Genomic DNA, 24,233 nt, shown 5'->3' on the forward strand with positions numbered 1-24,233 from the left:
AAGGCTGGAAGCACTGATGTGTCACAGTACTGAGATTACAATTGTATAAGTCAGAGGTAATTTCATATATCTATATATGTGTACATATATATGTACACACAGGCATATGTCATCATTTAAAAGCTACCATCCTCATCTCCTTACAGAGGACTTTTTTATGCCTCACCTAACGACTGTACGGGGCCCTTCAGATTCGTGCTCAAGACATTACCCATCTTTGATTTGGTCTTCCCTGAGTTCATTTCTTACTCAGACATGGACAGTAACAACCCTGAAAGTATCTATGCAACAGGGTTCCAGCAACAACCCTATCTTTGAAGGTATGTGCAGCTTATAGGAAGAAACAGAGAAGGTAGAAATTACAAACAGTAAAGTATGCTTAAGTACAATGGAACAAAAAGTTGTCAGCTTATCAGAACCAGAAAATGACATGCAAGCATTCTCATTGTGAACACTGATTTATCCTGTTTTGTCAGCATTAAAATCAGTCTAACAAGCAAAAACATGTAAACTTTGTTTTAAAATATTTGCTTGTCTGGTAAATTGTAACAAACTACAGGAAGTCTGATGACCATGAAACCGTTCACAAAGCAAGGAGGATTTTAAATGTACAGTTTTAAGTCTCAGTACATAATTAGCACCTACCTTCCCTTCTATAACTTTAAACTGACTACACTATAAATTCTGTGCATAATACCAGATTTCAAGTGACACCTTATTGCAGTCTCAGCACTGAATTTGGTGAAAATATTTTAAACTCATTTTGCAAAGTAACAATTTAAAACCAGAACTAATATTCAGAAGAACTTTATTACAGAGGCTTTTGTATTTCAAAACACTGAACAGTCAAATACAAAAATATAAATTTATAATCACTGCTGGGAAAATTTAACAGAAGAAAACATAAGCAATGATACAGAACGGGACTCAATTATTTATGACCTCAAATCATGTGCTTTTCAAACTAACTCTTGAATTTGAATTAAAAAAATAGATACAAAGAAAAAAAATCAGTGGGATAATCAGTTGTCAATGTAGATAACCAACATAAAGTTTTTCTGGAAAAAAAAAAGCAAAAGGGATACTCAAAAGTCTGTTTCCTCTTCCCCTACTGTTAAAGGCCATTCATGACTTTGTCTCCTTTCACGAGTGTTTTAAGACTGTTGTCTCTTACAGAATTTAGAACTCTTTTAAACAGTAATTACTAAATGCTGAAAGGAGAGCATACCTAATCATGCTTTCATCATACCTTAAGTTCACAGAAACATATTTGTTTTCTCCATCTGACTATCTTCCTCCATCTGACTGAAGTTAAGGAAACTTCCTGCATGTCATTGAAATACACGACAGCAAGCCCACTGCTTACCAAAAACATACATGAGAGAGGAGAAAGAAGGAAAGAAAGAAAGGAAGAAAGGCAGAAAAGAAAGAAAGGAAAAAAAAAAAAACGTATCCTCACCTGTCTAGAAACCAAGGATTTTTGGAGGATTCAGTTATTCTTACAAAGACAAAGCTTATTCTTTATGTACAGAAGTCACTACACAATAAAAAAGGATGAATACAGCGTACTGTGAACTCTGTGTGAATATTCCTAGCAAATAACATGCACAAAAGATTACTCAGAAGCAAGAAAGCTCTCAGTTTGTACTAGGAATGACCACAAAGGGAAGTGCAGCCAGTGAACAGAGTGAATAAATATCACCCTTACACTGCAGTAATTTCATCTCTAATGACAAGCCCCAAAAAAATTATTAAAAAAAGAAATAATATCGAAGAAAAAAAGAAAAATTATAGAGAAAGTATGATGATGCATTAAAAGGTGAAAAAAATCTACTGTCAATTTTTTTGGAAAAAAATCTTCTTCTAACCATGCCCATGTTAGTGATTTTCTAGAATATCGACTCAAATAAGCCTTTTTTGGGCTTTTGAAGATTCCTTGAAGGTTGAAGGTTCCTTTTTTGAAGGAAGCTTATCAAAGGGATATTGTCTTTCAAAGAAGATAGCTAACAAAGTGGAAACAAATGTTGGACCAAAGTTCTCTCAAAAAAGTGTCTTACTCTATTTATTTACTTAACATAACTTTGACATTCTCCTACTTGTCTGAATATGTGACGCTCTCACACTGAACACAGGAAAGTTCAAAAAGTACTTTTTAGAAACATTAAAAATATTTGGAAAGTTCTATTAAGAAAACAGCAAGACTAATTAATATTACATTGGTTTCTCTCAGTTTTCACTGTGTTGAGACTGTTTAAGTGCTAACTGTGCATTTAAACTGCCTGCTAAACCCATAGTGAACTTACATGCTCTGTTGTTTTAAACTTCATTTGAACTCAACTTTTTTTTGTTTGTTTATTTTAAAGTCAACTGCACACTGAATATCCTATTCTAAAGAATTGTCATTCAGTCAAAAACAGCCTGATGAAAACTTACAACATTTGTTATCACAAGGAAATTGAGAGAATTCCCTCTATTTTCCCAGTGTTAGCGGTTTTAAGAGCATCACCGGCAACTTCAAGATCTCGTTGCACCAGCCTCTTCCACATCTTTACGTCATAGGGGCACTGCTGCTACTGCTGGTTATAAAAGATGCTTTGGCAACCACATCTGAAAGAAAGTATTAAATAAATATTAAGTGTTCCTCAAACTGCAAAGGGAAACCACATACTGTAAACAATAAATTCTATCTTGATAACTTTTCCTCTACCAATATAGTAACACATGAAGTATCTTACTTACCTCTAGTTCAATCATGCTCAATCAGTTGAATTTTTTTCTCCCACAGGAATGCGATCCCAAAGCTGTAGCAATTGCTCTCCAACTTGTGGTTCCAGCTCCTAGAGGTGAACAGGATATTAGGGGAGTTATTTGAACTGCTACTACTATATAGTAGCCTATATAGAAATTACAGAAAAACAGATTTATTTGAAATTCTCATGCTCACTCTCGCGCTCACTCTTTCAGCTTGCTTTCTTGTAGTGTTTTTCAAAAAGCTCATTTGTATTTCTTCTTACATCTATTTATCTCTGAATTGGCTTACAGGTTGTTAGGGTCTTCTTCCTTTCAGGGTAATTTGTTGGAATAAAGTGTCTGACAAGTGTCTGACATCACGCTGCTATTTGTGCCCTTTTTTTGAAAAAGCAGCGAGGTCGCAGAAACTGCTGTAGAGAGCTCCTGCGTTAATTCTCTTCTTGCAGTTACTTCTGCCTTTAGCAGACTAGAGAATATGTCCTAAACTCTACCTCATATGGCATGATTCTCTATATATTTCAGAGGAAACTTATGTATGCATTTTTGAGCACTTATTTGAATGTGACAATATCAAACCTGAAAAGCTCCAGAAAGAAGCCTGCAATTCTGGAAAACTTAAGTTTTTGTTAACATATAAGTAAATGGCTGCTTTGATTTTACAAGACTCTATGATACTGACCAAAAACAGTGGTACTTTACTAAAGTTGTTCATAACTTAAAGCAAAAAAACAGCCATTATAGCTCCAAAGCACATGACACTACTCCAAAAAAAACAGTGGATGACTATACAAAAGGACTTTCTATATTTGATTTTAAATGCCTCAGTTACTATAGGCCTATTTCCATATGTATGCTCACTGTAACTAGAAAACCAGAAAGCTAGAAGAACAGGAGCTTTTGAATATGATTATACAATTTTGTTAATTATACAATTATATATCTTTACAAATTATATATCTTTATCCATATACAGCAATCAATTTCCATGGTTGGTAGGAAGTTTTATTTGCTTTGTGTACTATTCTGTATTATTCTCTTACAGTTAATTTATGCTGTACTTAAATATTTTTCCCAAGAAATTAATCTACTTGATTATAACATTTTAAAACTTATCTTTTGCAGTCAGTCAATGTAGCTTTTATCATTTAACCTATTGTTCCAAAGGCATGGTTGCATCAGAACTCCTACTGCTAAATATACATTTCCTTTTCCTGTTGGTAGTTCTACAGTCTCTATTTCCTCAGCAGTAAGGCACAAGCAGCAGCACACAAGGGGGTGTGTGTGTGTGTGCGCGCGTGTGTGTGTGTGTACAATGATTCAGATTAACATTTAAATGAGCAGAGGCGAGAAAAATGTCAAGTCCAAAGAAGCTAAATATGCGGTTCTCAATAAAGGAGACTTTATGAGGGAATAACATTACCTGTCCATCTCTGCTTATTTGTACTTTTTTATTGTCATTCCAAGGATTGAGCAAATGGTGTGCACACTGAAAAGGAAGATTTTCTTTTCGGATCCACTCCACCTTGAAAACACCTCCTAAACCTGCAGATCCCCAGTCTTGACTTTTCTCACGTCCTATCTCTGAAGACATTCTAGCAAAACCCTGGAAAAAAAAATGAAATATGAAAGGAAGGACATAGAGGACATCTGGTCACTCTGGAATCAAATAACTGGACTTCTTAACTTATGAATTAGTTGTAGTAATTTGCACATATTATCTTATTAAGCAAGATATTTAAATAATTTTCTAGATTTAAACATTTCAAGAAGTTCATCATTTTTCCCCCCTGGAAATACACATTTGAGGGTTTAACCACTGAGAATGTCCCTCAGATAAACTTTGACAATTATAATCATTTTTTAAATCCTTTGCAATAGAATCTTTCAAAATAGTAAGTACAGTAAAACCATTTGAAGCATAAATAATCAAGATTATATCCTATTCTTCTCATTGGTAGAGATCCCTTCCCTTCTTCCCCTACCCCCTCTCGTTTGACGACCTTTTACATGGTTTACAAGAGAATGTAGCTGTTCTTCCCAAAAAGAGATAAGTTAAAGGGGCTGTTTTCTTCTTCAAAGTGGGAAGAAATTCCAATAAGACAAATGTACAAGAAGGTGGGGCACTGGGGAGGTGAATGGGGAAGGGAATGATATACCACAAATCCAAAAGTGATTCTCATTCCTATTTAAGCAGAACTCCCCTGCTACAGGGGGAAGAAAAGGGTTCCGTGAAATAATCTTGCAAATCTGTTTCCATTGGACTCTCTGGTTACCAATATGATATATTACTAAGATATGCAATCCCTGACAATTCAGATTTCAAATGTAAATCAATGGAAGAAAAGAGATATAAAAAAGAAACATTATGGAAGATCATCTTAATAGAAGCGTAAGGCTCATATTCCCACAGATGCTCACTTTACTGATGAAATTGAAGGACATGGTAACATCAGCTACCTACACTCCTTACTTCAACAAACTAAAATATTTCACTTCCTCTTCTTTTTTTCCAATATTGCAATTAATTTGACCCACCTACCACTTTCTTATTACTGAGCAGAAAATCACAACTGACATGATGGCTTCAAAATATATATTTCTGTGTTTACCAAACCATTATATGTCCCTCCCATCACAATCTCTCAGTGATATCACCAAGACTGTTGCATTTGAACTAGTTCGTTTTGTTTTAGATTTAGCTGGCTTGTATGAATACATGTACATAACAAGACAAGTTTAACTTCGTTTACTAAGGACAACAGAGTTTAGCCTTCTCTACAGCACAGAGAGCACCTTCTCTACTCCACCAGGTTAAGCCCTTAATCTGAAATTGGTAAGCTTTTGTTGATGACTACCACACTAACAAAAACGTATTAAATACAAGATTTTAGTAAGTTGCGTTTTTTTTAAGCTGTTTATTTTTAAACAGGCCACAACGATCACACCTTCTGGCATGAACATCTGAAACTGGGAAATCTCTGAAAAGAATATAGCTGTGGATTTCTAGCCATCTAGCTTTCAGAAATCTGTTCAGGAAAAGCAGATGTTATTCAAATTTATTACAAAGAGACCTGGAAGTCTCTTAAATCTAGAAATCCTCTGTTTGATAATTCTTTATTATTTTAAATTTTACTTTTGGCATGCAAAAAAGAAGGATACTATGCTTTGTTTTTTTTAGGGAAAGAAAAAAGGGAGTATCCTAGGATCTAAAACATTACTGAAGAATCCTGGAGGTTGTTCAGTTCAATCTTAGTTCGAGTGGCAAGTTGTTAGCTAAAAAGGTCCATTTAAGATGAGAATGAACACTTTCTCCTTATCAATTAGATAACTTGCTTTCCTGCACTATTTTTCAGACAGATAGAAGCCATAAGCAAAAACCTACACATTATGCACAGTAACGTGTTGCATTCTTAAACCACCAGCTGAAGCTAACATTTAAAGGACTCACCTGGAAATGTCCAGATCCTTGGACAGAAAATATTAAGTACACCACGCTGCTCTCCCAAAAGGCTCTATTTAGCTTTCGCTCATTACTTGGCGTAGTAGACCATATACCTTTCTGCTGAGAAATATCAAGGTTTCGCAGGTTGCTACTTTTCATTATAAAATATCGAACTGGCATATTTGGTCTTGGTGAAGGAGATTTGGAGCCCTAGAAAAAAATAAATTAATACAAACCACATTAAAATAAAACAGGTTTTACTTCTAATGTTTAGGTTTAAAGTATTTTAATACATAAAGACAGCAATTCCTTGAGTGCCTTCTTCCCCAGAGGGGGAAAGAAAACCTGAGGAGTTACTGCCTTGCTCAGCTTTTAAAAGTATTTCAAATCTATTTTTCATTTCTAAAACACCTTTCAAAATAATCAGTTGTTTTGAAAATAGGATCACAAGCAAGCACAAAAGAGTAGCAGTCCAGCAATTAAATCTAGTTTGCCCAGTTTTATGTACCTTCAGGTGAGGAAAATTTAACTGCTCTAGACTATAGTCTAGAGTACCCTACTCACATTTCTCACCATCAGAAAACATTCAAGGTCTTCCCCTTTTAACTCTTTCAATATTTAAGTTATTATGAGGTAAGAGTATTTACTAAAATCTCCAAAGAGTGAGCGCCGAGAGGAACAATTTTGTTTTTTAGTATTCCGGGGTTTATTCTTCAAATAAACAGTATTTGAACTATGCAGTATATAGTATACGGTTCAAATATATCTTTTAAGTTCTAAAAAGAAACTGTATTGCACAGATTTTAAAATTAAAATCTATTTTAAGCTTTTATTTTATTAATATAAGACAATACATTGCAGAAAAAGATATTACCTAGTTTATTTCTGAAATACAATTAATATTAAAGAGCAAGATGATTTATGAGAACTCTACCTTTCCAGACAAGGGAGGAGAAGGACTGGCGCATGGGCTAGGGTAACTACTGCTGTCCGTAGACTTCACTGATGATTGATCTGATCTGTCATCTGAAGTTCTCTTGGAGTGCAAAATGCTTCTTTCTTTGTACTTCTGTGCCTGGTGAAATGCCGGAGGCGCAGACTTCATTAGAACCCTAAGAGATAAAGGTGAATTAAGGATAGTTTAACACACTAAGAGTTTAATAAGCAGTACAACTCAGAGCTAGATCTCAGCCTATCATATGACTACCTACATTAAAATTGTTGCAAACCATATTAAATAACTTAATTTAAAAAATACTTATTATACATTGTTTTTGAATGCTGGGTTATAACTCTTCTACTTCTATCAAGAGATGAAATTTCATGGACAACACATTTCTGACCGACTCTCACTCAAACATAAGAAATTTTTAGTGATGAAAACACAACTACAGCATGACAGCTGCATTTCTGCCAACTGTATTGTCATTCTTCTCTTATGAAACACATGCCATTACTACCCCTTTTTATTACTAGCTGAAATTCAAATGCTGCTTTTATATCTTCAAAAGTAACTGCTTATTATCTATCTCTAGAGGGCATGAAACAATTTACTTTTCAGCATTAGAAGTGTCGTCAGAGAATTCTGTTTCTGCTGAGCTTTTTCTGCTGTTACTTGACCTCCACGAAGACGCTAAAGGAAGTTCTTCAGAAGACATAGGTCTTGGTCTCTGCCCTATTCCTGATGGCTGCTGCAAACCTGCAGATTGCTCTTCAGTGCTTAGAACAGTTATAATTGCTCTTATAGTTGCTTCATCAACTTGAGACCATGGTTTAGAAGGAGCTCGCATACGACGCAGAAATAAGCTATGCCACTTCTGTCTGAGTTGCAACAGCAAGCCAGCAGCCTGTAAGGAATTTTAAATCTGTTAAAGATGAATCACAGTTAGATCAGCGAGATACAGGCCATCTATGTCTCTCTTGGACAGAGAGTATCTGGAATTCTAAAAATAACAGTGTCAAACTGATTGGCAAGACTAAAACTGGAGGGGTGAAGAGGGAAGGGCAGAATCTGAAAAAGGTGGTCATTTTAAGAAAACTTGTAAGAGTTACCCTTTCATCTCTAGGGTTATCTAGAACTCTTTTTAAACTCTTTTATTTCATTTATCTCTGCACCTGCAGGATTTATTACTGTTCACTTTAAAATGCTCTTCATTCACAGCTGAGGAAAACAAGATCAGTTGCAAACGACATCCTTCTCCTAAGGCAAACTTCAGCTCAAATTTAATGACTGAATTTAGAACACTACAGTCCAATTTCCATGCTATCAAAATATGCACTAGTTTTTCCAAGTCCCACATTTCATATATATATACACATTTCCATACTTCTAGAAAATACACTACTCAGTTGGAACTGAATGGTCTGAGGATTTCACAGTTAATTAATAACATCCCTTCCTAGCATTAACAACATCCCATCCCTAATCACCACAGTTTCTCAAGTTATGAAGACTTTTATTAATATATTTTTTCCCTGTCTTTCTTACCTTACCTCCAATTTTGAGTGCTTTATCTGAAGCTTGTTTTAACCATCCTTTTCTGAGGAGGAAATACAGTTTTCTCTCTAAAGAAAATTCTCTACTTCCTGATAATTTAAGAAATTCTTACAAATGTAAAAAAAGTAATAAATACATGATAAATACATAGATATATATTCTTTTTCAAAAAATAAGCATTGAACCGATACACTACTTACTTCAGGATCCAGTTTGAAATGGAGCCATTCATCCAGCTTCAGCACTGCCAGATTAGCAGTCGTTTTGTCCTCCATCTCACTATCACTACTGTCATTAGGTACACCATCCACTGGATGAAACAAATATAAAGGGTATACCGGCATTTCTACAGTGTCCCAAATTGCATATAAAATACTGAATATTATTGTATTGCCTGAAATATACCCATTTCCCTTCTAAATTTCCATTACAATCTCTTCACTACTTCTAAACACAGAGGCATTTTAATCTTTTTTTTTTATTTTGGTCAAAATATTTCATTTAGAAAGTTGTTAATCTGCTTTTACTTTAGTACATCTAAAATACTCAGACACACCAAGAATCATATTATGTAAACCTCTGCACTGTTGCAATTGACTCATTTTGTAGTTCCATCGATGAACTATTAGCACACAAATTTATGCCTAAATCTATCTGCAAATCCATATATTGATCTATATTTAATTTCCTAATAATGCAGATTAAAACCCATATAAAAGCAATACCTACTGCTATAAAGTCAGGTTCTCAGAAAAATTTTGTATCGTCACAGTATGAGTACTAATTAAACACTAAGACAAGGAAGCTTTAGTAATTTAATATAGGCTCTTTCTTTGATACTGAGATAGTATTTCTATCAAAAATGAAAAGAGGAGGCCATATATACACATATATCTTTTTTTCCCATTGATTTAATATGCCAGTCCATTTAAATAATACAATAGATTCCTTTATAGTCCAAATTACTTTCATGGTCTGGTATAACTGTCATTAAAAATTATTTAATTTGAACAATCTGTAAAATAAAGTGGTCTCTAGAAAAACTTTTCAACGTGTTTTAAGTTATTCTTAAGATACTTATACCTAGCATCAAACTAAGTAGTTCCAGAATAGGTACTGTAATGGGCCGATTATAGTTTTTCCTAATGTCCAACATAAGATCCTTCCAGCCAAAAGCATGCTTACCACGGCCATGAAGTTAAAAATAAACCTCACACTGGCCCTTCCCTTGTAGTGACTGCACAGACCAGACTCTGCCCTTGGTTACACCACTGAAGTTTTAGGTACAGTAAAAGAGGGAATGGAAAAGTGAGGGTAGGAAGACAGCATAAACAGAGCAATTGTCAGCCGCTGCTACAATTTAGGGAGAACTATCACAGTCATATCATCTCCTCTAAAGCATGCTACATAATCGTATCTAGGGAAAGAACAGTGGTCTGACATGCCAAATATGTAATCATTGTTCAAAAAGAATTAAATTGCTTATTACAGTTATGTTTAGGTCACCTAGTTAATCAGCAAGAACAAAATGTGTCCTAATTAGATTCTTCATGCCTCTAAGAAGGCAGCAGTGAACCTGACCCACACACAGTATTTCAAACTAGTTTCAGAGATTAAAAACAGATCTTCAAGTTAATTATTGAAGGATATGCAGCATTTAACTAGAACTGCCTTAGCCAGAAGTAATTTAGTATTAATTATAAATTCTATGATGACAAATTAATAGTCATATTATCTTATTCATTAAGTACAGAGCTGTCTTTCTCTTCAAAAAGAAAAGACCATGGTCATATTTTAACAATCTGTCTTAAAGTATTACAATATTCTTGTGAATCAGGCTTTGCTCAAGTAATAAAGATAATGATAAAGAGAAGAGCACTTGAAAAAAAAATCAGAGAAGATTATGATCACTGGTGAAATATAGGTACAACACAGGAACTATTGCTGTCCTGTCATGATCCAACAGCAACTACAAAGAAAAACAATTCCAATTGCTACAGGTCTACAGTAGACAATGACATCACTATCCCTGTCGTAAGTGTTTCATTATCTTCATATATGACAGAACATAGATGATACTATTGAAAAATTAAGCTACTCTTTTTTCATTATTTATCTTTTCAACAGTCAAAATTTATATTCAAAAGAATCAAGATGCTATACTGAAAACTATTTGTAAAATACTGAGTCATTTATTACATTGCCAAATAAGCTACTCAACAGCTACAAGAACTCTAGCGGTGTAGCTCTGCTATTTACCTCGTGTGTGTTTGTGTGTGTGTATACATATATATACACACACACACACACATATATATAGTATAATACAGAATAATTTAGTATCATTTAGTATAATATAGGCTATATATAAGCACATATATATGTAAAATATTCTCAAAAAAGTCTTTCCCCCTCACATACTACTACATATCAACAGATACATATATATCACACCTCGAAAAGACGACGGCTCCTGCAGAGCGTTACTTGGTAACCTAGCCGGTCCGCAGAAGAGTGACACAGTGACAGGTGTTACAACAGAACAGCATCGGATATTTGCTATCCTGTGAGCCCTTGTCATTTCATCATATATAAGCCAGTCTGTAGGGAGCGCCTGAATGGCTGCAGCTTGCCCATTTGCTGGAGGAATCTGTGCAAAAGCAATTAGGAGATTAGGCTGTTTTACCTTTTATTTGATATTAAAAGAGTGAGGGTCTGAATAAAATACCTCGAAACCAAATATTTTGCTTAAGAAAAAAAAAATGTAAACCCATTCTTTGTATCAGTAGAATCACTGTATCTTCAGAACAGTTTATTAACTTTACCATCTTCTCTTTTTCTACGTAAGTGGAAGACTTTCTGATGAAACAATACTGAAACAACACACTAACTCCAATTCTTTATTTCAGCAATTGAAGGATAAAATATTTTGTAAAAAGTGGTTTACATGTGCACATGGTGCTTTTAAAGTACTGACAATCTGAAGGGAAATTTTAAAGCTTTTTTAAGTTTGTTAGAAGACTCTGGTTTGTGTACTATAAATTTCAAAAGATTTTTACCTTTTTATATTGTGGTTGGCTAAGAACAGAAGTAGGATGAAACCGTACTTTCTTCTCCTTTGGTCCAGTCAAAATGAGGTTTTCCCTGTCTACATGCACTAGATTTGGGTACATCCCAGCCACTAAGGCGCCTTTAACTACAGCCCAGTTTTCAGAGTTGGTGTTAACATCTCTGATATCGCCGCCTCCTCTGGCTCTAACAAAACCTGAACAAGGAAGAGGACAAAGATGTGTTGAAGTGGGCTTCATACTTTTTCCCTTCTCAAAATTCTGTTAAGAAACAAAGTCAAGTCAAGTATGCAGTTTACTGCATTTTTCACATTGCCAACCTTACCACCTGGAAAAAAGCATCAGATTAAGATATACGCAGATAATGATTTTTACTCTCATAAAATAGCTACTTTTACAGCTTAACATCTCACACAGAAATAATTTACCAGGATGTAAGAATCCAGTAAAACTAATCTTGCACTATGAAATCTAGTGAAGCACGGAACAGAGTGCTTTCAGCAAGCTCATGTCTGACTGTCCCCCAGCAACATTTCTTCAGTTCAGAATCTGCACCCTGCTCACAATGATTGTGTATCAGTATTTCAGAAGAGAAGAACCAATACTAGTGAAAACTGTTAACATTCCTAGCAAGCTGAACTTCAAACCTATTCTAAGTTTATTTACGAGCTATTTACCTGAGGCTCTGAGCTGACCAAGCAACTGTGTTCTCATTCCTATGATGATTTCCATTGTGGCTTGAGAAAGAAAGTTCTTTTCACAGAAGGCTCTCTCCCAGCCGTCACTCCGCGCCTTCTGCCATGCCTGTAAATAATGCTTTTACATTTGACTATAAATTTGAGTATATTTTTATTATTTTTAAGTATAGCAAAAAATTAAGTAAAGCAAAAATTAAGTATAGAAAAATTTATGTCAATAAAGTGAACACAAAACCCATATCTGATATATACATACATGTTATATTGATCATATAAAAGTCATCTTTAATTGCATCTTTAAATTAACATAAAGGATCTCTTATTTTATAGCCTATCACACTATTACCTATAGCTAAAGATGGAATCATTTCGTAACATTCAGAGTTTAAGAAAAGATGCAAGTAATAAGGTAAAAATATAAATATTTTGAAAAAATGTTTGCTACAGAAAAATTATTAGTGAGTTCAATAAACAGAAAAGCCACTAAGCAAAAACCAAACCCATCTTCCTCTCTAAAGAATATACTATAAATCTAGCTATTCCATATCCAACTCTATAGACACACCAATTCATTTGATACAAAATCTATGGTGATTAGTACTCTTTCTGAAGATGACAATACCTGGAAAGCCCTGAGAAGTGCCATATGGTCACTAAATGTTCCTGCAGTAAAACGTTTTCTACACAGCATGGCTGCGCGCTTCTGAGATGCCTGTGTCGGTAGGACAAAAGGGTCTCGATAGGCAAGAGTGCAAGCGATGGTAAGAATAGGATCCAGGCACTTCAAAACAACAGCACACAACACCATTTTACCCAGGTGTGGCTCTACTGGTAAATCAGCCAGATGATAACCAAGTTCAGTGAGATCTTCCCAAGTATCCATAGCATCTATTGTCTGATTTAAAAAGAAAAAAAAATGGGAAAATGAGTTCACAGCTAAAGCTGAATATGGGACATTAACTAAATTAGTTGTCAAATACTAAGAACGCAAGTCAAGCTGTGTCAAATTTGAGACAGGACTTTCCAACAGTCTCTGTCCCCTAAAGGGACATGCCCTTTTTATCATGTCCACATGACAAAAATTAAAACAAAAGAAACCCAAAGCATCCCTGAGTAACTAAACAACAAAAGACTCCCCAACAGTAGGGAACATATTGACATAAGACATATTGACACACCACAAACAGAAGGCAATACAAATCCCATGTAATCTACTCCACTGCTGACCTTAAGCATTTGCACAGCATTTCTCACAATTAAAGCTGGTGGAGGATCTGGAGCCTTCATTAGAAAATCAGCAATTGGGCAATTAATTGGAGCCAGCAATTTTGTGTGCAAACAAAGTTCCTGTAAATTAGAAAACAGCTTATTAACACTCTGGAAAATGCAATATTCTGTACTTATTAATATGGTGTGGTCATATTACATAAGAAAAAGCATGATTTAAAACCAAACGTGTACCTGAAGTGGCATTCTTAGAAGTTCTGGCGTCTGAAATTCCAACATATTCTGAAACCGGAGCTTGCTGAAGAGACGGAAGCAAACTCCAGGCCGACAACGACCGGCCCTTGAAAATAAAATATTAATAGCTGTTGATAAGTACAAATACATTGTGAATTATTTGGTTTTATTTTATTTTACATTTTCTAAAAACAAGCAAACAAAAAAAGCCAATAAACTGTGATACCAAAGCAGGTCTAATGCAAAAAATAATTGTCATTAAACATAAATCCCACACACAAACTGAGATTTGATAACACCAGGATCTGAACACCAGATTTGATAAAAGAAAAATAGCTGATATTTAAACAGATGTTTAATGCTAATGTAAAGTCCACCCAAATTTCACTGTCCTTCATGTAAGAAATGTAAGCAATTAACTATATTTCTTCCTAATCCAGAATAGAATCCAAAACAGAAGGAAGTTATTCCAAGAATAAAAACCAGACAGCTTTAAAAGGGAAATGTCAGAGACCGCAAATGTTCATATGCACACCCAAATTCCTGCAGGTTAATATTGATACTATATTCCCAAATTTTGTTACTGTATATATTCTCTTACCCCCTAATGCTGGTAAGAATAAGGCCTATAAGGTCATGAACAGTTTGTAGACGTGTGAATAAAGACTGTTCAATATTTCTTGTAATATAGGGATAAAGAGGCATTAAAAACTAGCAAAACACAGTTCTTTGTTCACAGAGAGAGAACCTGTGTGACACTCTCTAATTAAATACTGTATTTGCTACACATGCAGAAGAGGAAAATGTTCATTTAAATGTTCATTTAAAAAAAAATCAAGGTAACAGGTCCAAATGGAGGGGAAAGATTTGGAAAATCCTTGAGACAATGTTCTAGGACTTGAGAAATTCTGATAAAGTATATGCTGACCCTATCTTCTAGCTCCCCCCAAATAACTAAGAGCAACTAAGATGATTAAGGGAATGGAACATCTCTCATCTGAGGAGAGACTGAGTGAACTGGGCCTGTTTCTCTGGAGAAGAGAAGGCTGAGAGGGGATATGATTTACGTGTATGAATGCAGGGAGGAAGGGGACAAGTTGTTTTCACTGGTGGCCAGCGATAGGACAAGGGGAAATGGCCACAAGCTGGAACACAGGAAGTTCCATCCCCAGGTGGGGAGGAACTTCTTTCTTGTGAGGGTGACAGAGCCGTGGAACAGGCTGCCCAGGGAGGCTGTGGAGTCTCCTTCTCCGGAGTTCTTCCAAACCCACCTGGATGCCGCCCTGTGCCACATGCTCTAGGTGTGCCTGCTTGATCAGGAAGGTTGGACTAGATGATCTGTAGAGGTCCCTTCCAACCTTGAATATTCTGTGATTCTGTGAAATAACTATTATTGCCTATTGCTAGACAGGAAATAGATGTAATCCAGTGTGGCATTTCCTACTTTCTAGACTTTATTTAAAAAAACATATAAGATACTAGAAATTTGCAAAATAAATTCAATATGAACCATTTATTACCTGCCTTTTCTCTGGACAGCACTGGCTTTTGAAATCCACACCATTTTTAACATGGTGACACAATTCAGTGCATCAAAAGACTTCTGTAACAGAAAAGAACACAAAAATACAGTTTTATAAGGTATATGAAATGAAGTACTAATAATTAGCTCATCAAAACAAGTTCTTTAAAACTAACAGCAGCAGCTTCTGATAAAGAATATGTCTTAAAGGAGTTCCGTTTCAAATATATATTTATGTTCTCCTCTTTGCAGTATGTTTGCACTACAGTTTTCTAAATCATAGGTTTACCAGTCTAAAAGAGGTCTAAACAACAATCTACAGAATCCTTTCCAGGGTTTTAAGAGCTGCTTGCTATCAGTATTTGTCAGATGTCAAAACTGCTCATTATACTTTGTTACTTGACATGGATTTCCAACAGGTACTAACCACTAATTCCAGTAAATCAAAAAAATCCTCAAAAGTTTATGTTGTTGCATTAGTATTGTAAAATAATATTAATTAAAAGGAAATTTAGGCCATCCATACCTCTTTCATCTTTCCTGAATCAATAACAAATACAACATCATTGACTGTGATGCTGGTTTCGGCAATATTAGTAGAAAGAATCTGTAATTAAAAAAAAATAGTAATTGTAGAAACAAGAGTCCGTGCAAATTATATAATATCACAAAAAGTCATATGATACTTGCTATTTTGCGGATGCCAGAAGGTGGACTTTTAAGCACCTTCTTCTGATCTGAAGTCTGCATATTTGAATGAAGCATGAAAACTTGGTATCTAATGCAAGACAGAAAACATTTTTTTTTAAAGCATTTGTTTTAAAGAGTAAAAACTCCAATCAACAGTATAAATCAGGTTTTCTACCTGTGAGCATTATCAGCGAATCTTTTGTCATCAAAAAGAATGCGGTCTCGCAGGCTAACTATTTCATCATATCCTGGAAGAAATATTAAAATCGCTCCTAAGAGAGGGGAAAAAAAAAAAGACGTTTGTATACAAAGTTAATTAAACTCACTTTGAGTATACAAAATATACTTAAGAACAATGTTACAGCAAGCAAAAGATTTTACCCTTTCATTATTATTAAACAGAGAGCACAATTTATCAGCAAAAGTTAAGTTTACAGCAATTTATTAGAAATGTGTATATTGACTTACCAGCATCACAACTATGACAGATATTGTAAAGTAAGTGCATAATCAGATCCAGATCCACTTTTTCATCATCAAAACTGTGATGATATGCTTTCAACAATTCTCTGTCCTCTGCACTGAGGTCACTACCACTTGTTTGGACCAGGGAACTTTCATCCAGATTTCCAAACTCCAGTGAAGCACTAAGATATATAAACATACAGGCCTATTCAGATCATGACTGGTATGACTGAATTTAATAAGAAATATTTAAAACATAGCAGCACAGCATCTCCACAACACTAGTACAGCTCAGTGACTTAATTCAGTAAATTATTCAACTCGAATGGTTAGTATTAACTTTAATCACCTTATACTTCCTTGAAATATAACACTAAGCAACCCTGCAAGAACCAAAAGTATGAATTACATTTGTTTTATTGCTTAAAGGGATACTCCTAAAAATCAACACCTATTTTCTAATTATTCTCCTACCATGGAAGTCTAAGCAGGTACCTTATTAAAAAGAACTACACTACAAGAAAGACAGTGCTACCACTTAATTGAGCTATCAAAAAACAATTCTTCAATGTTTTAATGGATGTCTTGCTCATCTCTGTTTCTTTTGGTATAGCTACATCACGTATTGACAATACAGAAATACACACCCGAAACAAAACAATACCCTACTACAGAACACAAATACACTCCAGTTTAATTTCAGAGTCTTAATCTGAGAACACGGTTGCTCGAACTTTCATTCCAAAATGGCTATTATTATTACACAGATAGCTGTGTAATTAGCTGTGTAATGCCATCTTGCCTACATGTGCACATTCCTATCAGGGAAGAAGATAAACATAATTGACATAAAAGATGTCCTAAGCATTAGAACTACAATCTAGAACTAGCTCTGTATTGCAGTTCTAACTTGTGCTTATATACATATACAGCTACAATCTACGCCACAATCACTATGCTTATAATCACTATGATACTGAATATAAAAAACCGTTGAGTAGTAACAGTGCATTTTCAAAATGTTTCTATATTCATGAATCTAGCTATTTAAACCAGATTTCAAGACCCACCAAACCAACAAACTGTTTTGATTAATAGAACACATAGCAAAACAGAAACTGACATTCTACATGTTATTCCTGTAGACTAATTATTGCTTACCTGTAGGATTCCAGAAGGTCAATAACCTCCGTCTGTCCAAAGTGCTTAGCCCAATCCAAAGCCATCCTAAAGGAGTTACACAGTGATCCTTATTATTTCTCTCTTCCAAATACTACATTATGCCAGCAGGCAACTGATACAGAACACTTTTTCCTATCAATTTCTGCATTGTGATTTTAGCAGTACACTCACTGCTGAACCTGAAAGATCCTATCTGCATATGCATAAACAAGTGTAATAAGTAGCTTCATGATTTTCAGGCATATAAACCCTCTAGCAAGTAAGAATACCCTTTGTATACAGAAATACCTGCAGTGTGCAGGCAGAAACAGTAAGGAATAAAAAACCATCAATTCCTTAAAAAGAAAACACACATCAACGTGCAGAAATCAGTCATGCCTTTTGCAGTACCCTTTCACTAGCACCCAGAAGTCATCCTGAATAGTCACATCCCAGAAGTTTTCTACAGTAATGTGTATTTTGTTCCTCTCTATGTCTGCATTCCTTTCCAATTTTTTTTTTTTTTTTAAACCATATTACCATATGTCAGAACTCTGGAATCCTAAGTCTTTCCATATTATCACAATTTACAGTAAATTACATCTTGCTTTTCAAAAGAAATAATCAACGGTCAGAAATATCTGATGTAGAGTTTTTTTTAAAATGACAAAACACATTTATGATTATACTATTGCAAAGGACTTTGCAACTGTAATATTATTTTTTTCGGTCCTGTTGAAGTTATTCTCTTATAGTAAAAGTGACCTACTATTTCAGTTCTATTTCAATTAATGCAGAAAGACTATCATTTATTTCCCAGTGTGTAAATGGGATTCATTGAAAATAAAAATTTATATTCAAGACTGTTTAATTAAGATTTTCATTGAGATCAGAGGAAAAAAAATGATGAAACAAAATATATAAATTGCCTAGCCTATCAAAATGTATTACCACTTACTGTATTTGGATAAATTGATAAATTAATTCATTCAGAAAACAAAATAGAAATCTTTTATTTATATATAAAAGAATATATATTCTTTTTAGCTTAGTCTTTTTTTTTTTTTTTTTTTTTACCAGCCATTGGACGATTTGCAGTGGATATTTGCTCCCATACTGATCAGTTGCTCTACTTGACTCAAAAAGCCCCTTCCTGAAGCAATCATTAGTGTGGTCGCACTGGTTTCACTGTGCCTATAGTCAACTGACAGGTTCAAAGGAAACAGAAGGAAACAAAGGAAACAGAAGGAAACAAACACACACAAAAATAAAAATATAAAAAAAAACCACACACACAAGTGTTATAATTTAAGCTAGCCAAGGTAGAATTTCTTTACTCCATCCCACAATCAGTTTTTAAAATTTTAACACTATGTTAAAAGCACACTATAACACAATTGTCTATGTTTCAGAACAATTCTGATAATGAATAACTACACAATTCTCTAATCCAAATCAGCCTGTACAAGTAATTATTCCAGCTAGCATTAATATGCAAAAGCAACACAAAATCTGAAATTGGAGACAGACTTGAATTTCTGAGGTTTCTTTGGCTATTTTCCTTCCTACTGTAGAAAAAATAAACAGAGGGGACCTACCACTGACATTTTCAGTTAAAATGAGATGAAACACCTGAGCAAAGGCATCAACATCTTTATGCAACCAGATGTCAGAAAGACAAGAGTCCATTTCTTTTATTAGCCATGGTTCAAGACAATTTACATCTTTTTCAGTCTGAAGGGAAAAAACAGCATTGAAAGACAAATCTTTTTTTGAAAGCTCTCGTCTCTTTTCATATCATATTCAGGTACTCACAACAATAACTGTTATCAACTTTTACGTACAACTGTTGTCATCATCTTATAAACCCTACCTGTCTATATTCTGGAACAATTAAACTAATTAGAAAAAAGAAAAGAAACTACTCTTTCACAATCTGTTAATACTGAGAAACTCAATGAGAGTAATGCTGCTATAAACCACTGTTAAGTTACTACTAACATAACGACAATAATTTTTTTCCAACAAAAGGAAATGCTTACCAGTTGATTGAATACTGTGTCACCACCATCATCTAACAGATCATACTCTTCAGCCACACTTGGGACAGGTCTTTGCCTTTGAGATTCAGGTTTGCTATTATTTTCTTGTGCCGAATACCACTCAGTAAGAGTGTTTTGCTGTTTTTCTTCTAAAACACATATTTCCAGAAAAAAAAAGTTAAGTGATTTTAATCATCCATTGCTTTCGATTACAAAAGAAGTTAGGACTAAGCCAAAAGGTTTCATGTATTAAAACTTCAATCCAGAACGGACTAATATAAACTTTCAGTGCCTAAAGGTTCCCACACTCTATCACTGCAGAGCTCTGCTGTAAGAACAAGGCAAATACATATCATTTTGGCACTAAAATCTCCCAACTCTACAGCACAGTTACAACACAGTTTGGTCCATTTAAAAAGACTTTCCTAAGTAAACAGGGAACAGAATTCCCAGATCTTATACCAGAAGTGAAAAAACAAAAGAGAAATGAAATAGGTCCTGCATGTACAACTAATTTCCAAACAACAAGGGTAAGACAGAATGTAAGTAAGACAGAAAACAAGTAAGACAGAATGTTTTAGCTGAACTTTTCCATCCACTGCAATCGAAGCAAAGCAGCGTCACAACTGTGCATTTAGGACTGTATGCTATATATACAGGGATCAATTCGCAATAGCTCTTAATTTAAAAAACAATGCTTAGCTGTAAATTACAAATACTTTTTTTTCCTTTGAAATAATAAATATACTTAATCAACCTGAAGACAACTTTTTTTCTCCTTTTGGTAGACTATAGTCCACAGTCTTTGTACGACTATAGATTCATGTTTCTATACACATTAATGTCTGAGAAACACAGTGAAAAATGTTGCCACTAGGAACCACTTCTGTGTAATATGTTAAAAAAAAAATCCTGCCTCAATAACAGCTGCAGTTGAATTTGCATCCAAACATCAACATTTAATAGTTTCCTCCTCTATGTTTTTCATGTGGCCAAAATACAAAATTATATTCCATAGTTTTCAATAACTAGGAAAAATATTTATCAAATAGCAGCAAAAATAGGCAAATATCAAAATGAAGTGAAAAATATATATTTTTTAACCTAAACTACTTCAGTAAGGCAAACACTGAGACCACAAATGCTTGCTTCCACCTAATCTCATCTCAGATAGCTTTCTGTCTTTGGAATTTTACACACAGAATCATCATATTAAATTCTTTAAAAAGTCAGCAAGCCTCATTACCTATCCTCTCACCTCCCCAGCCTCAAAAAGTTTACCAACCTCGCTGTTTTTCCTTTTTGTACTTAACCATCTCTTTATTTGTATAGCCAGTGCTTTGTAAAATGTCCTCCAGAAACATCTCTTTAACTTCAAAAGGTCTTCCTTGTACTGAAAATAAATGATGCACATAGTATTAGATGTTGCCTGAGTTGAATGTTCATCTTAATAAAAAATGAAATTTTGTGGAAATGAGAAATAAAAGCGGTCTAGTTTAAGGAATAGCTATTATTTTCCTTGAAAAATCTTGTAAAAGCATTTTCATATGGCATTTCTCTGAAGCTTACTGGACAGCAAAACCAATTAACATTTAAAAGGGTAAATAGCAGCCCAGTACACTGACTTCTGCTAACTTCTTGAATTCCACTGAAGTACCATGGGTAAAGACACATATCATCCAGAGTGATATTCTGCTATACTATAAAAAAATATCAATTTTTGTTTAGGCTAAAGGATAAGAATACACACTTAGCTTCCACAGTACAAACAGCACTTATATATAAAATACAGCTTCTGTGCAAGATATAACAAAAACATTTTTTATAAAAATATTTTCTTTCAAGAGAAGTATAAAAAGAAATGCTAATAATATAACATAATACACCCTAAGAAATAAGCCATTCCAAATAGCCTTCAATTTACCCCGATTTCTTTTCCCATATTGATTGTTTGTAGAGCTCCTTTAAGAGCTCTACAAAGACTTAAGAGCTGATATAAATACTTACTGTGTATTATTGGACAACTCCCAAAATATCTAATAAAAAGATTTGCATCTAAAGCAGCACTGGAAAGAATTAGCTTTAATCCAGTCTGTTTTTGCAACACATCTCTCAGTTTTATTAACAAGAAGTCACTGAATCTATCTCTCTCATGTACTTCATCCTATAAGAGAAAAAAAAATCAGATACAGGATTACAACTTCTCAGAAATACAAACTTCTTAATGTACATGTATTTTGTTCTTCTTACATGTATTTTGTTGGTATACTACATATGTACCACTTTAAAAAGTATATATCACTGAATTTAAATCAAGATTGTTTTTTAATATCCAGAAGTCAAACTGTTTCAAAAAGTATCAAAAGCTGATCAGAGCAGGCTGTACCGCTAAGGTACTACCAAGATATAGCTTGATTTCTGAAGCTGAAGAGACTTCTGTAATCTAAACTTATATTAGAAGGCATCTCATTTCCACGAGACTGACAAAAACTGCCATTTTTTTAAAATGAACATTCACTTTAGCACTCTTGGGCATTTAGAGAAACACAAGCTACCCCACAATCACAGAAAAAGTAGGATTCCTTACATACATTATCACATGCAAGCTTACCCCTCACGAGTCATAACTGATGTTATCAGCTTTGCTGCTGCAGTCTTATTCTGTTTTACATCATGAATGTACAGAGTATAGACTTAAATACAAGGTTTTAGACTGAATGTATATTTCATGCATTCTTCTCCATTTCATTTTGGTACTTAAGGAACTAAGATCATGCAGTCTTCAGCAGCAGAGATCTTAATATTGGCAAGGTAATAAACTGTTTCCATAAACTGTTTCCATTCTCAGACTTCATAGTGGGAGTCTTCACATAGCAAACTAATACCTTCAAGTAATTTCCTGAAAATAGATTACCTACTGTCTTGAAGACATTTGTGCAAACATTGACTTCAAAATTAAGGTACAGGATCTGTAAGATTCTGATACACTCACATTGAACAGTATCTACAAAGTTCTCCCTAATATTCTTCTACTGAAAGAGCAAGCAACTTACGGTACTATTCTCCCCAACTGCATCATGATACTCCAAAAATCAATCATCACAACCTTAAGGAAGCCAATAAAATAGTTATCTTATAACAAAGGAAAAGAGAGAAAAAAAGAACTGTACCTTATAAGATACATCAGATAAATACAAAAACAAACAGATAAATCTTTTATTCTATTTCTACCTAAACAAAAATAGTTTTTATTATTTTGTTGCATTTAAAATATCTAGGATGTAAGCTGTTACACTTAGCAATATGCAGCTGCTCCCCTTCATATGAAAGAAGGGTTTCTTACCACAATAACATGTGTCACTGTTGACAGAGTGCTATCTCCTGCCATTAGTGTGCGTAGTAATACACCATTAGTGCAAAACGTTAACAATGTCTTTGGAGAAACCCTATGAAAAAATTCAAAAAAATATTTTAGTCTTCTGTACCATTTAACTGTATAATGTCAATACATGCTATTGCGTGCTCTATTTATTAAAGTTTAAGGGGTTTGATAGCTGCTCACCAAAAGGGGGATTAAACTTTTTTTTTTTTTTTTTTTGGAAATCAAAGAATTCAGGCTCACTATGTGTTTTTTAAAAGATTCCTGCTCTGGGAGTTCCTGAAGAATCTTAGGACTTACGTTTCAAAATCCAATTGATTTCATTAACAGAGTCAGATTCACACTAGGGAAAAAGCCTGAAGAGACTGCTTTGCAGAAATATTTGCATATGCCTAAAATTGACTGGAGAACAGAAAGTATTTTCTGTTTTTTGTGGAAAATGTTTTTTCCACACTGCTCCTAGTAGCCCATCCACTTTCATCTGATAATTACTGGTGCTTCTTCAGGTATCATAGTATTTTCACACATGAATCGCATTGTGATTCAAATGTGGCCACTATTTCAGTGGTATCCAGCGATAGGACTAGAGGAAACAGCCACAAACTGAAGCACCAAAAGTTCCACAGGAATTTAAGGAAAAAATTCTTAGTGAGGGTGATAGAGCCCTGGAACAGGCTGCCAATAGAGGTTGTGGAGTCTCCTTCTTCGGAGATGTTTAAAACCCGCTTGGACGCAGCCCTGTGCCCCGTGCTCTAGGTGACCCTGCATGAGCAGGGGGGTTGGACTAGATGACCTCTAGAGGTCCCTTCCAACCTTAAGCATTCTATGATTTGTAATTCATCTTTAGTATCTCTCTGAATTCCTTCTAGGCTTATGAGCTTTTGTGGATTCTTCCATAACTCGTCTCAATTGTTCCACTGAGTTTTTCTTCTCTAACTTCTTACTCTCTTCATCCACACAGACATCACAACCAGTCACATTGTTTATTATCTTCTCACTCATCTCCACACCACTATCCATTCTTGAAAACCTCATCAACTACACAGCTCAATGAATC

The 24,233-nt window shown here is 34.5% G+C and overlaps 1 protein-coding gene across 1 annotated transcript in view; it reads right to left on the minus strand.

Moving 5' to 3' along the window:
• Nucleotides 1–1,216: 1,216 nt before the first annotated feature.
• Nucleotides 1,217–24,233, minus strand: part of YTHDC2 (YTH domain containing 2) — a 30,562-nt gene continuing 7,545 nt past the window's right edge. Inside the window, exons 6-30 of the mRNA XM_026052829.1 lie at nt 23,141–23,243; nt 21,805–21,961; nt 21,083–21,190; nt 19,798–19,946; nt 19,354–19,489; nt 18,833–18,959; nt 17,756–17,821; nt 16,598–16,776; nt 16,305–16,401; nt 16,130–16,217; nt 15,966–16,046; nt 15,438–15,520; nt 13,918–14,023; nt 13,684–13,803; nt 13,079–13,351; nt 12,436–12,562; nt 11,750–11,955; nt 11,145–11,340; nt 8,891–9,000; nt 7,748–8,040; nt 7,128–7,305; nt 6,200–6,403; nt 4,172–4,354; nt 2,740–2,837; nt 1,217–2,607 (exon numbers count right to left, since the gene is read on the minus strand). Of these exons, the coding sequence (XP_025908614.1) occupies nt 2,757–2,837; nt 4,172–4,354; nt 6,200–6,403; nt 7,128–7,305; nt 7,748–8,040; nt 8,891–9,000; nt 11,145–11,340; nt 11,750–11,955; nt 12,436–12,562; nt 13,079–13,351; nt 13,684–13,803; nt 13,918–14,023; nt 15,438–15,520; nt 15,966–16,046; nt 16,130–16,217; nt 16,305–16,401; nt 16,598–16,776; nt 17,756–17,821; nt 18,833–18,959; nt 19,354–19,489; nt 19,798–19,946; nt 21,083–21,190; nt 21,805–21,961; nt 23,141–23,243 (3,451 nt within the window). The 3' untranslated portion in view covers nt 1,217–2,607; nt 2,740–2,756. The remainder of the gene's footprint in view (nt 2,608–2,739; nt 2,838–4,171; nt 4,355–6,199; nt 6,404–7,127; nt 7,306–7,747; nt 8,041–8,890; nt 9,001–11,144; nt 11,341–11,749; nt 11,956–12,435; nt 12,563–13,078; nt 13,352–13,683; nt 13,804–13,917; nt 14,024–15,437; nt 15,521–15,965; nt 16,047–16,129; nt 16,218–16,304; nt 16,402–16,597; nt 16,777–17,755; nt 17,822–18,832; nt 18,960–19,353; nt 19,490–19,797; nt 19,947–21,082; nt 21,191–21,804; nt 21,962–23,140; nt 23,244–24,233) is intronic.

This window comes from Nothoprocta perdicaria, unplaced genomic scaffold, assembly GCF_003342845.1.
Source record: "Nothoprocta perdicaria isolate Ctin4 unplaced genomic scaffold, notPer1 scaffold_92, whole genome shotgun sequence".
In the NCBI taxonomy this organism is placed as follows: domain Eukaryota; kingdom Metazoa; phylum Chordata; class Aves; order Tinamiformes; family Tinamidae; genus Nothoprocta; species Nothoprocta perdicaria.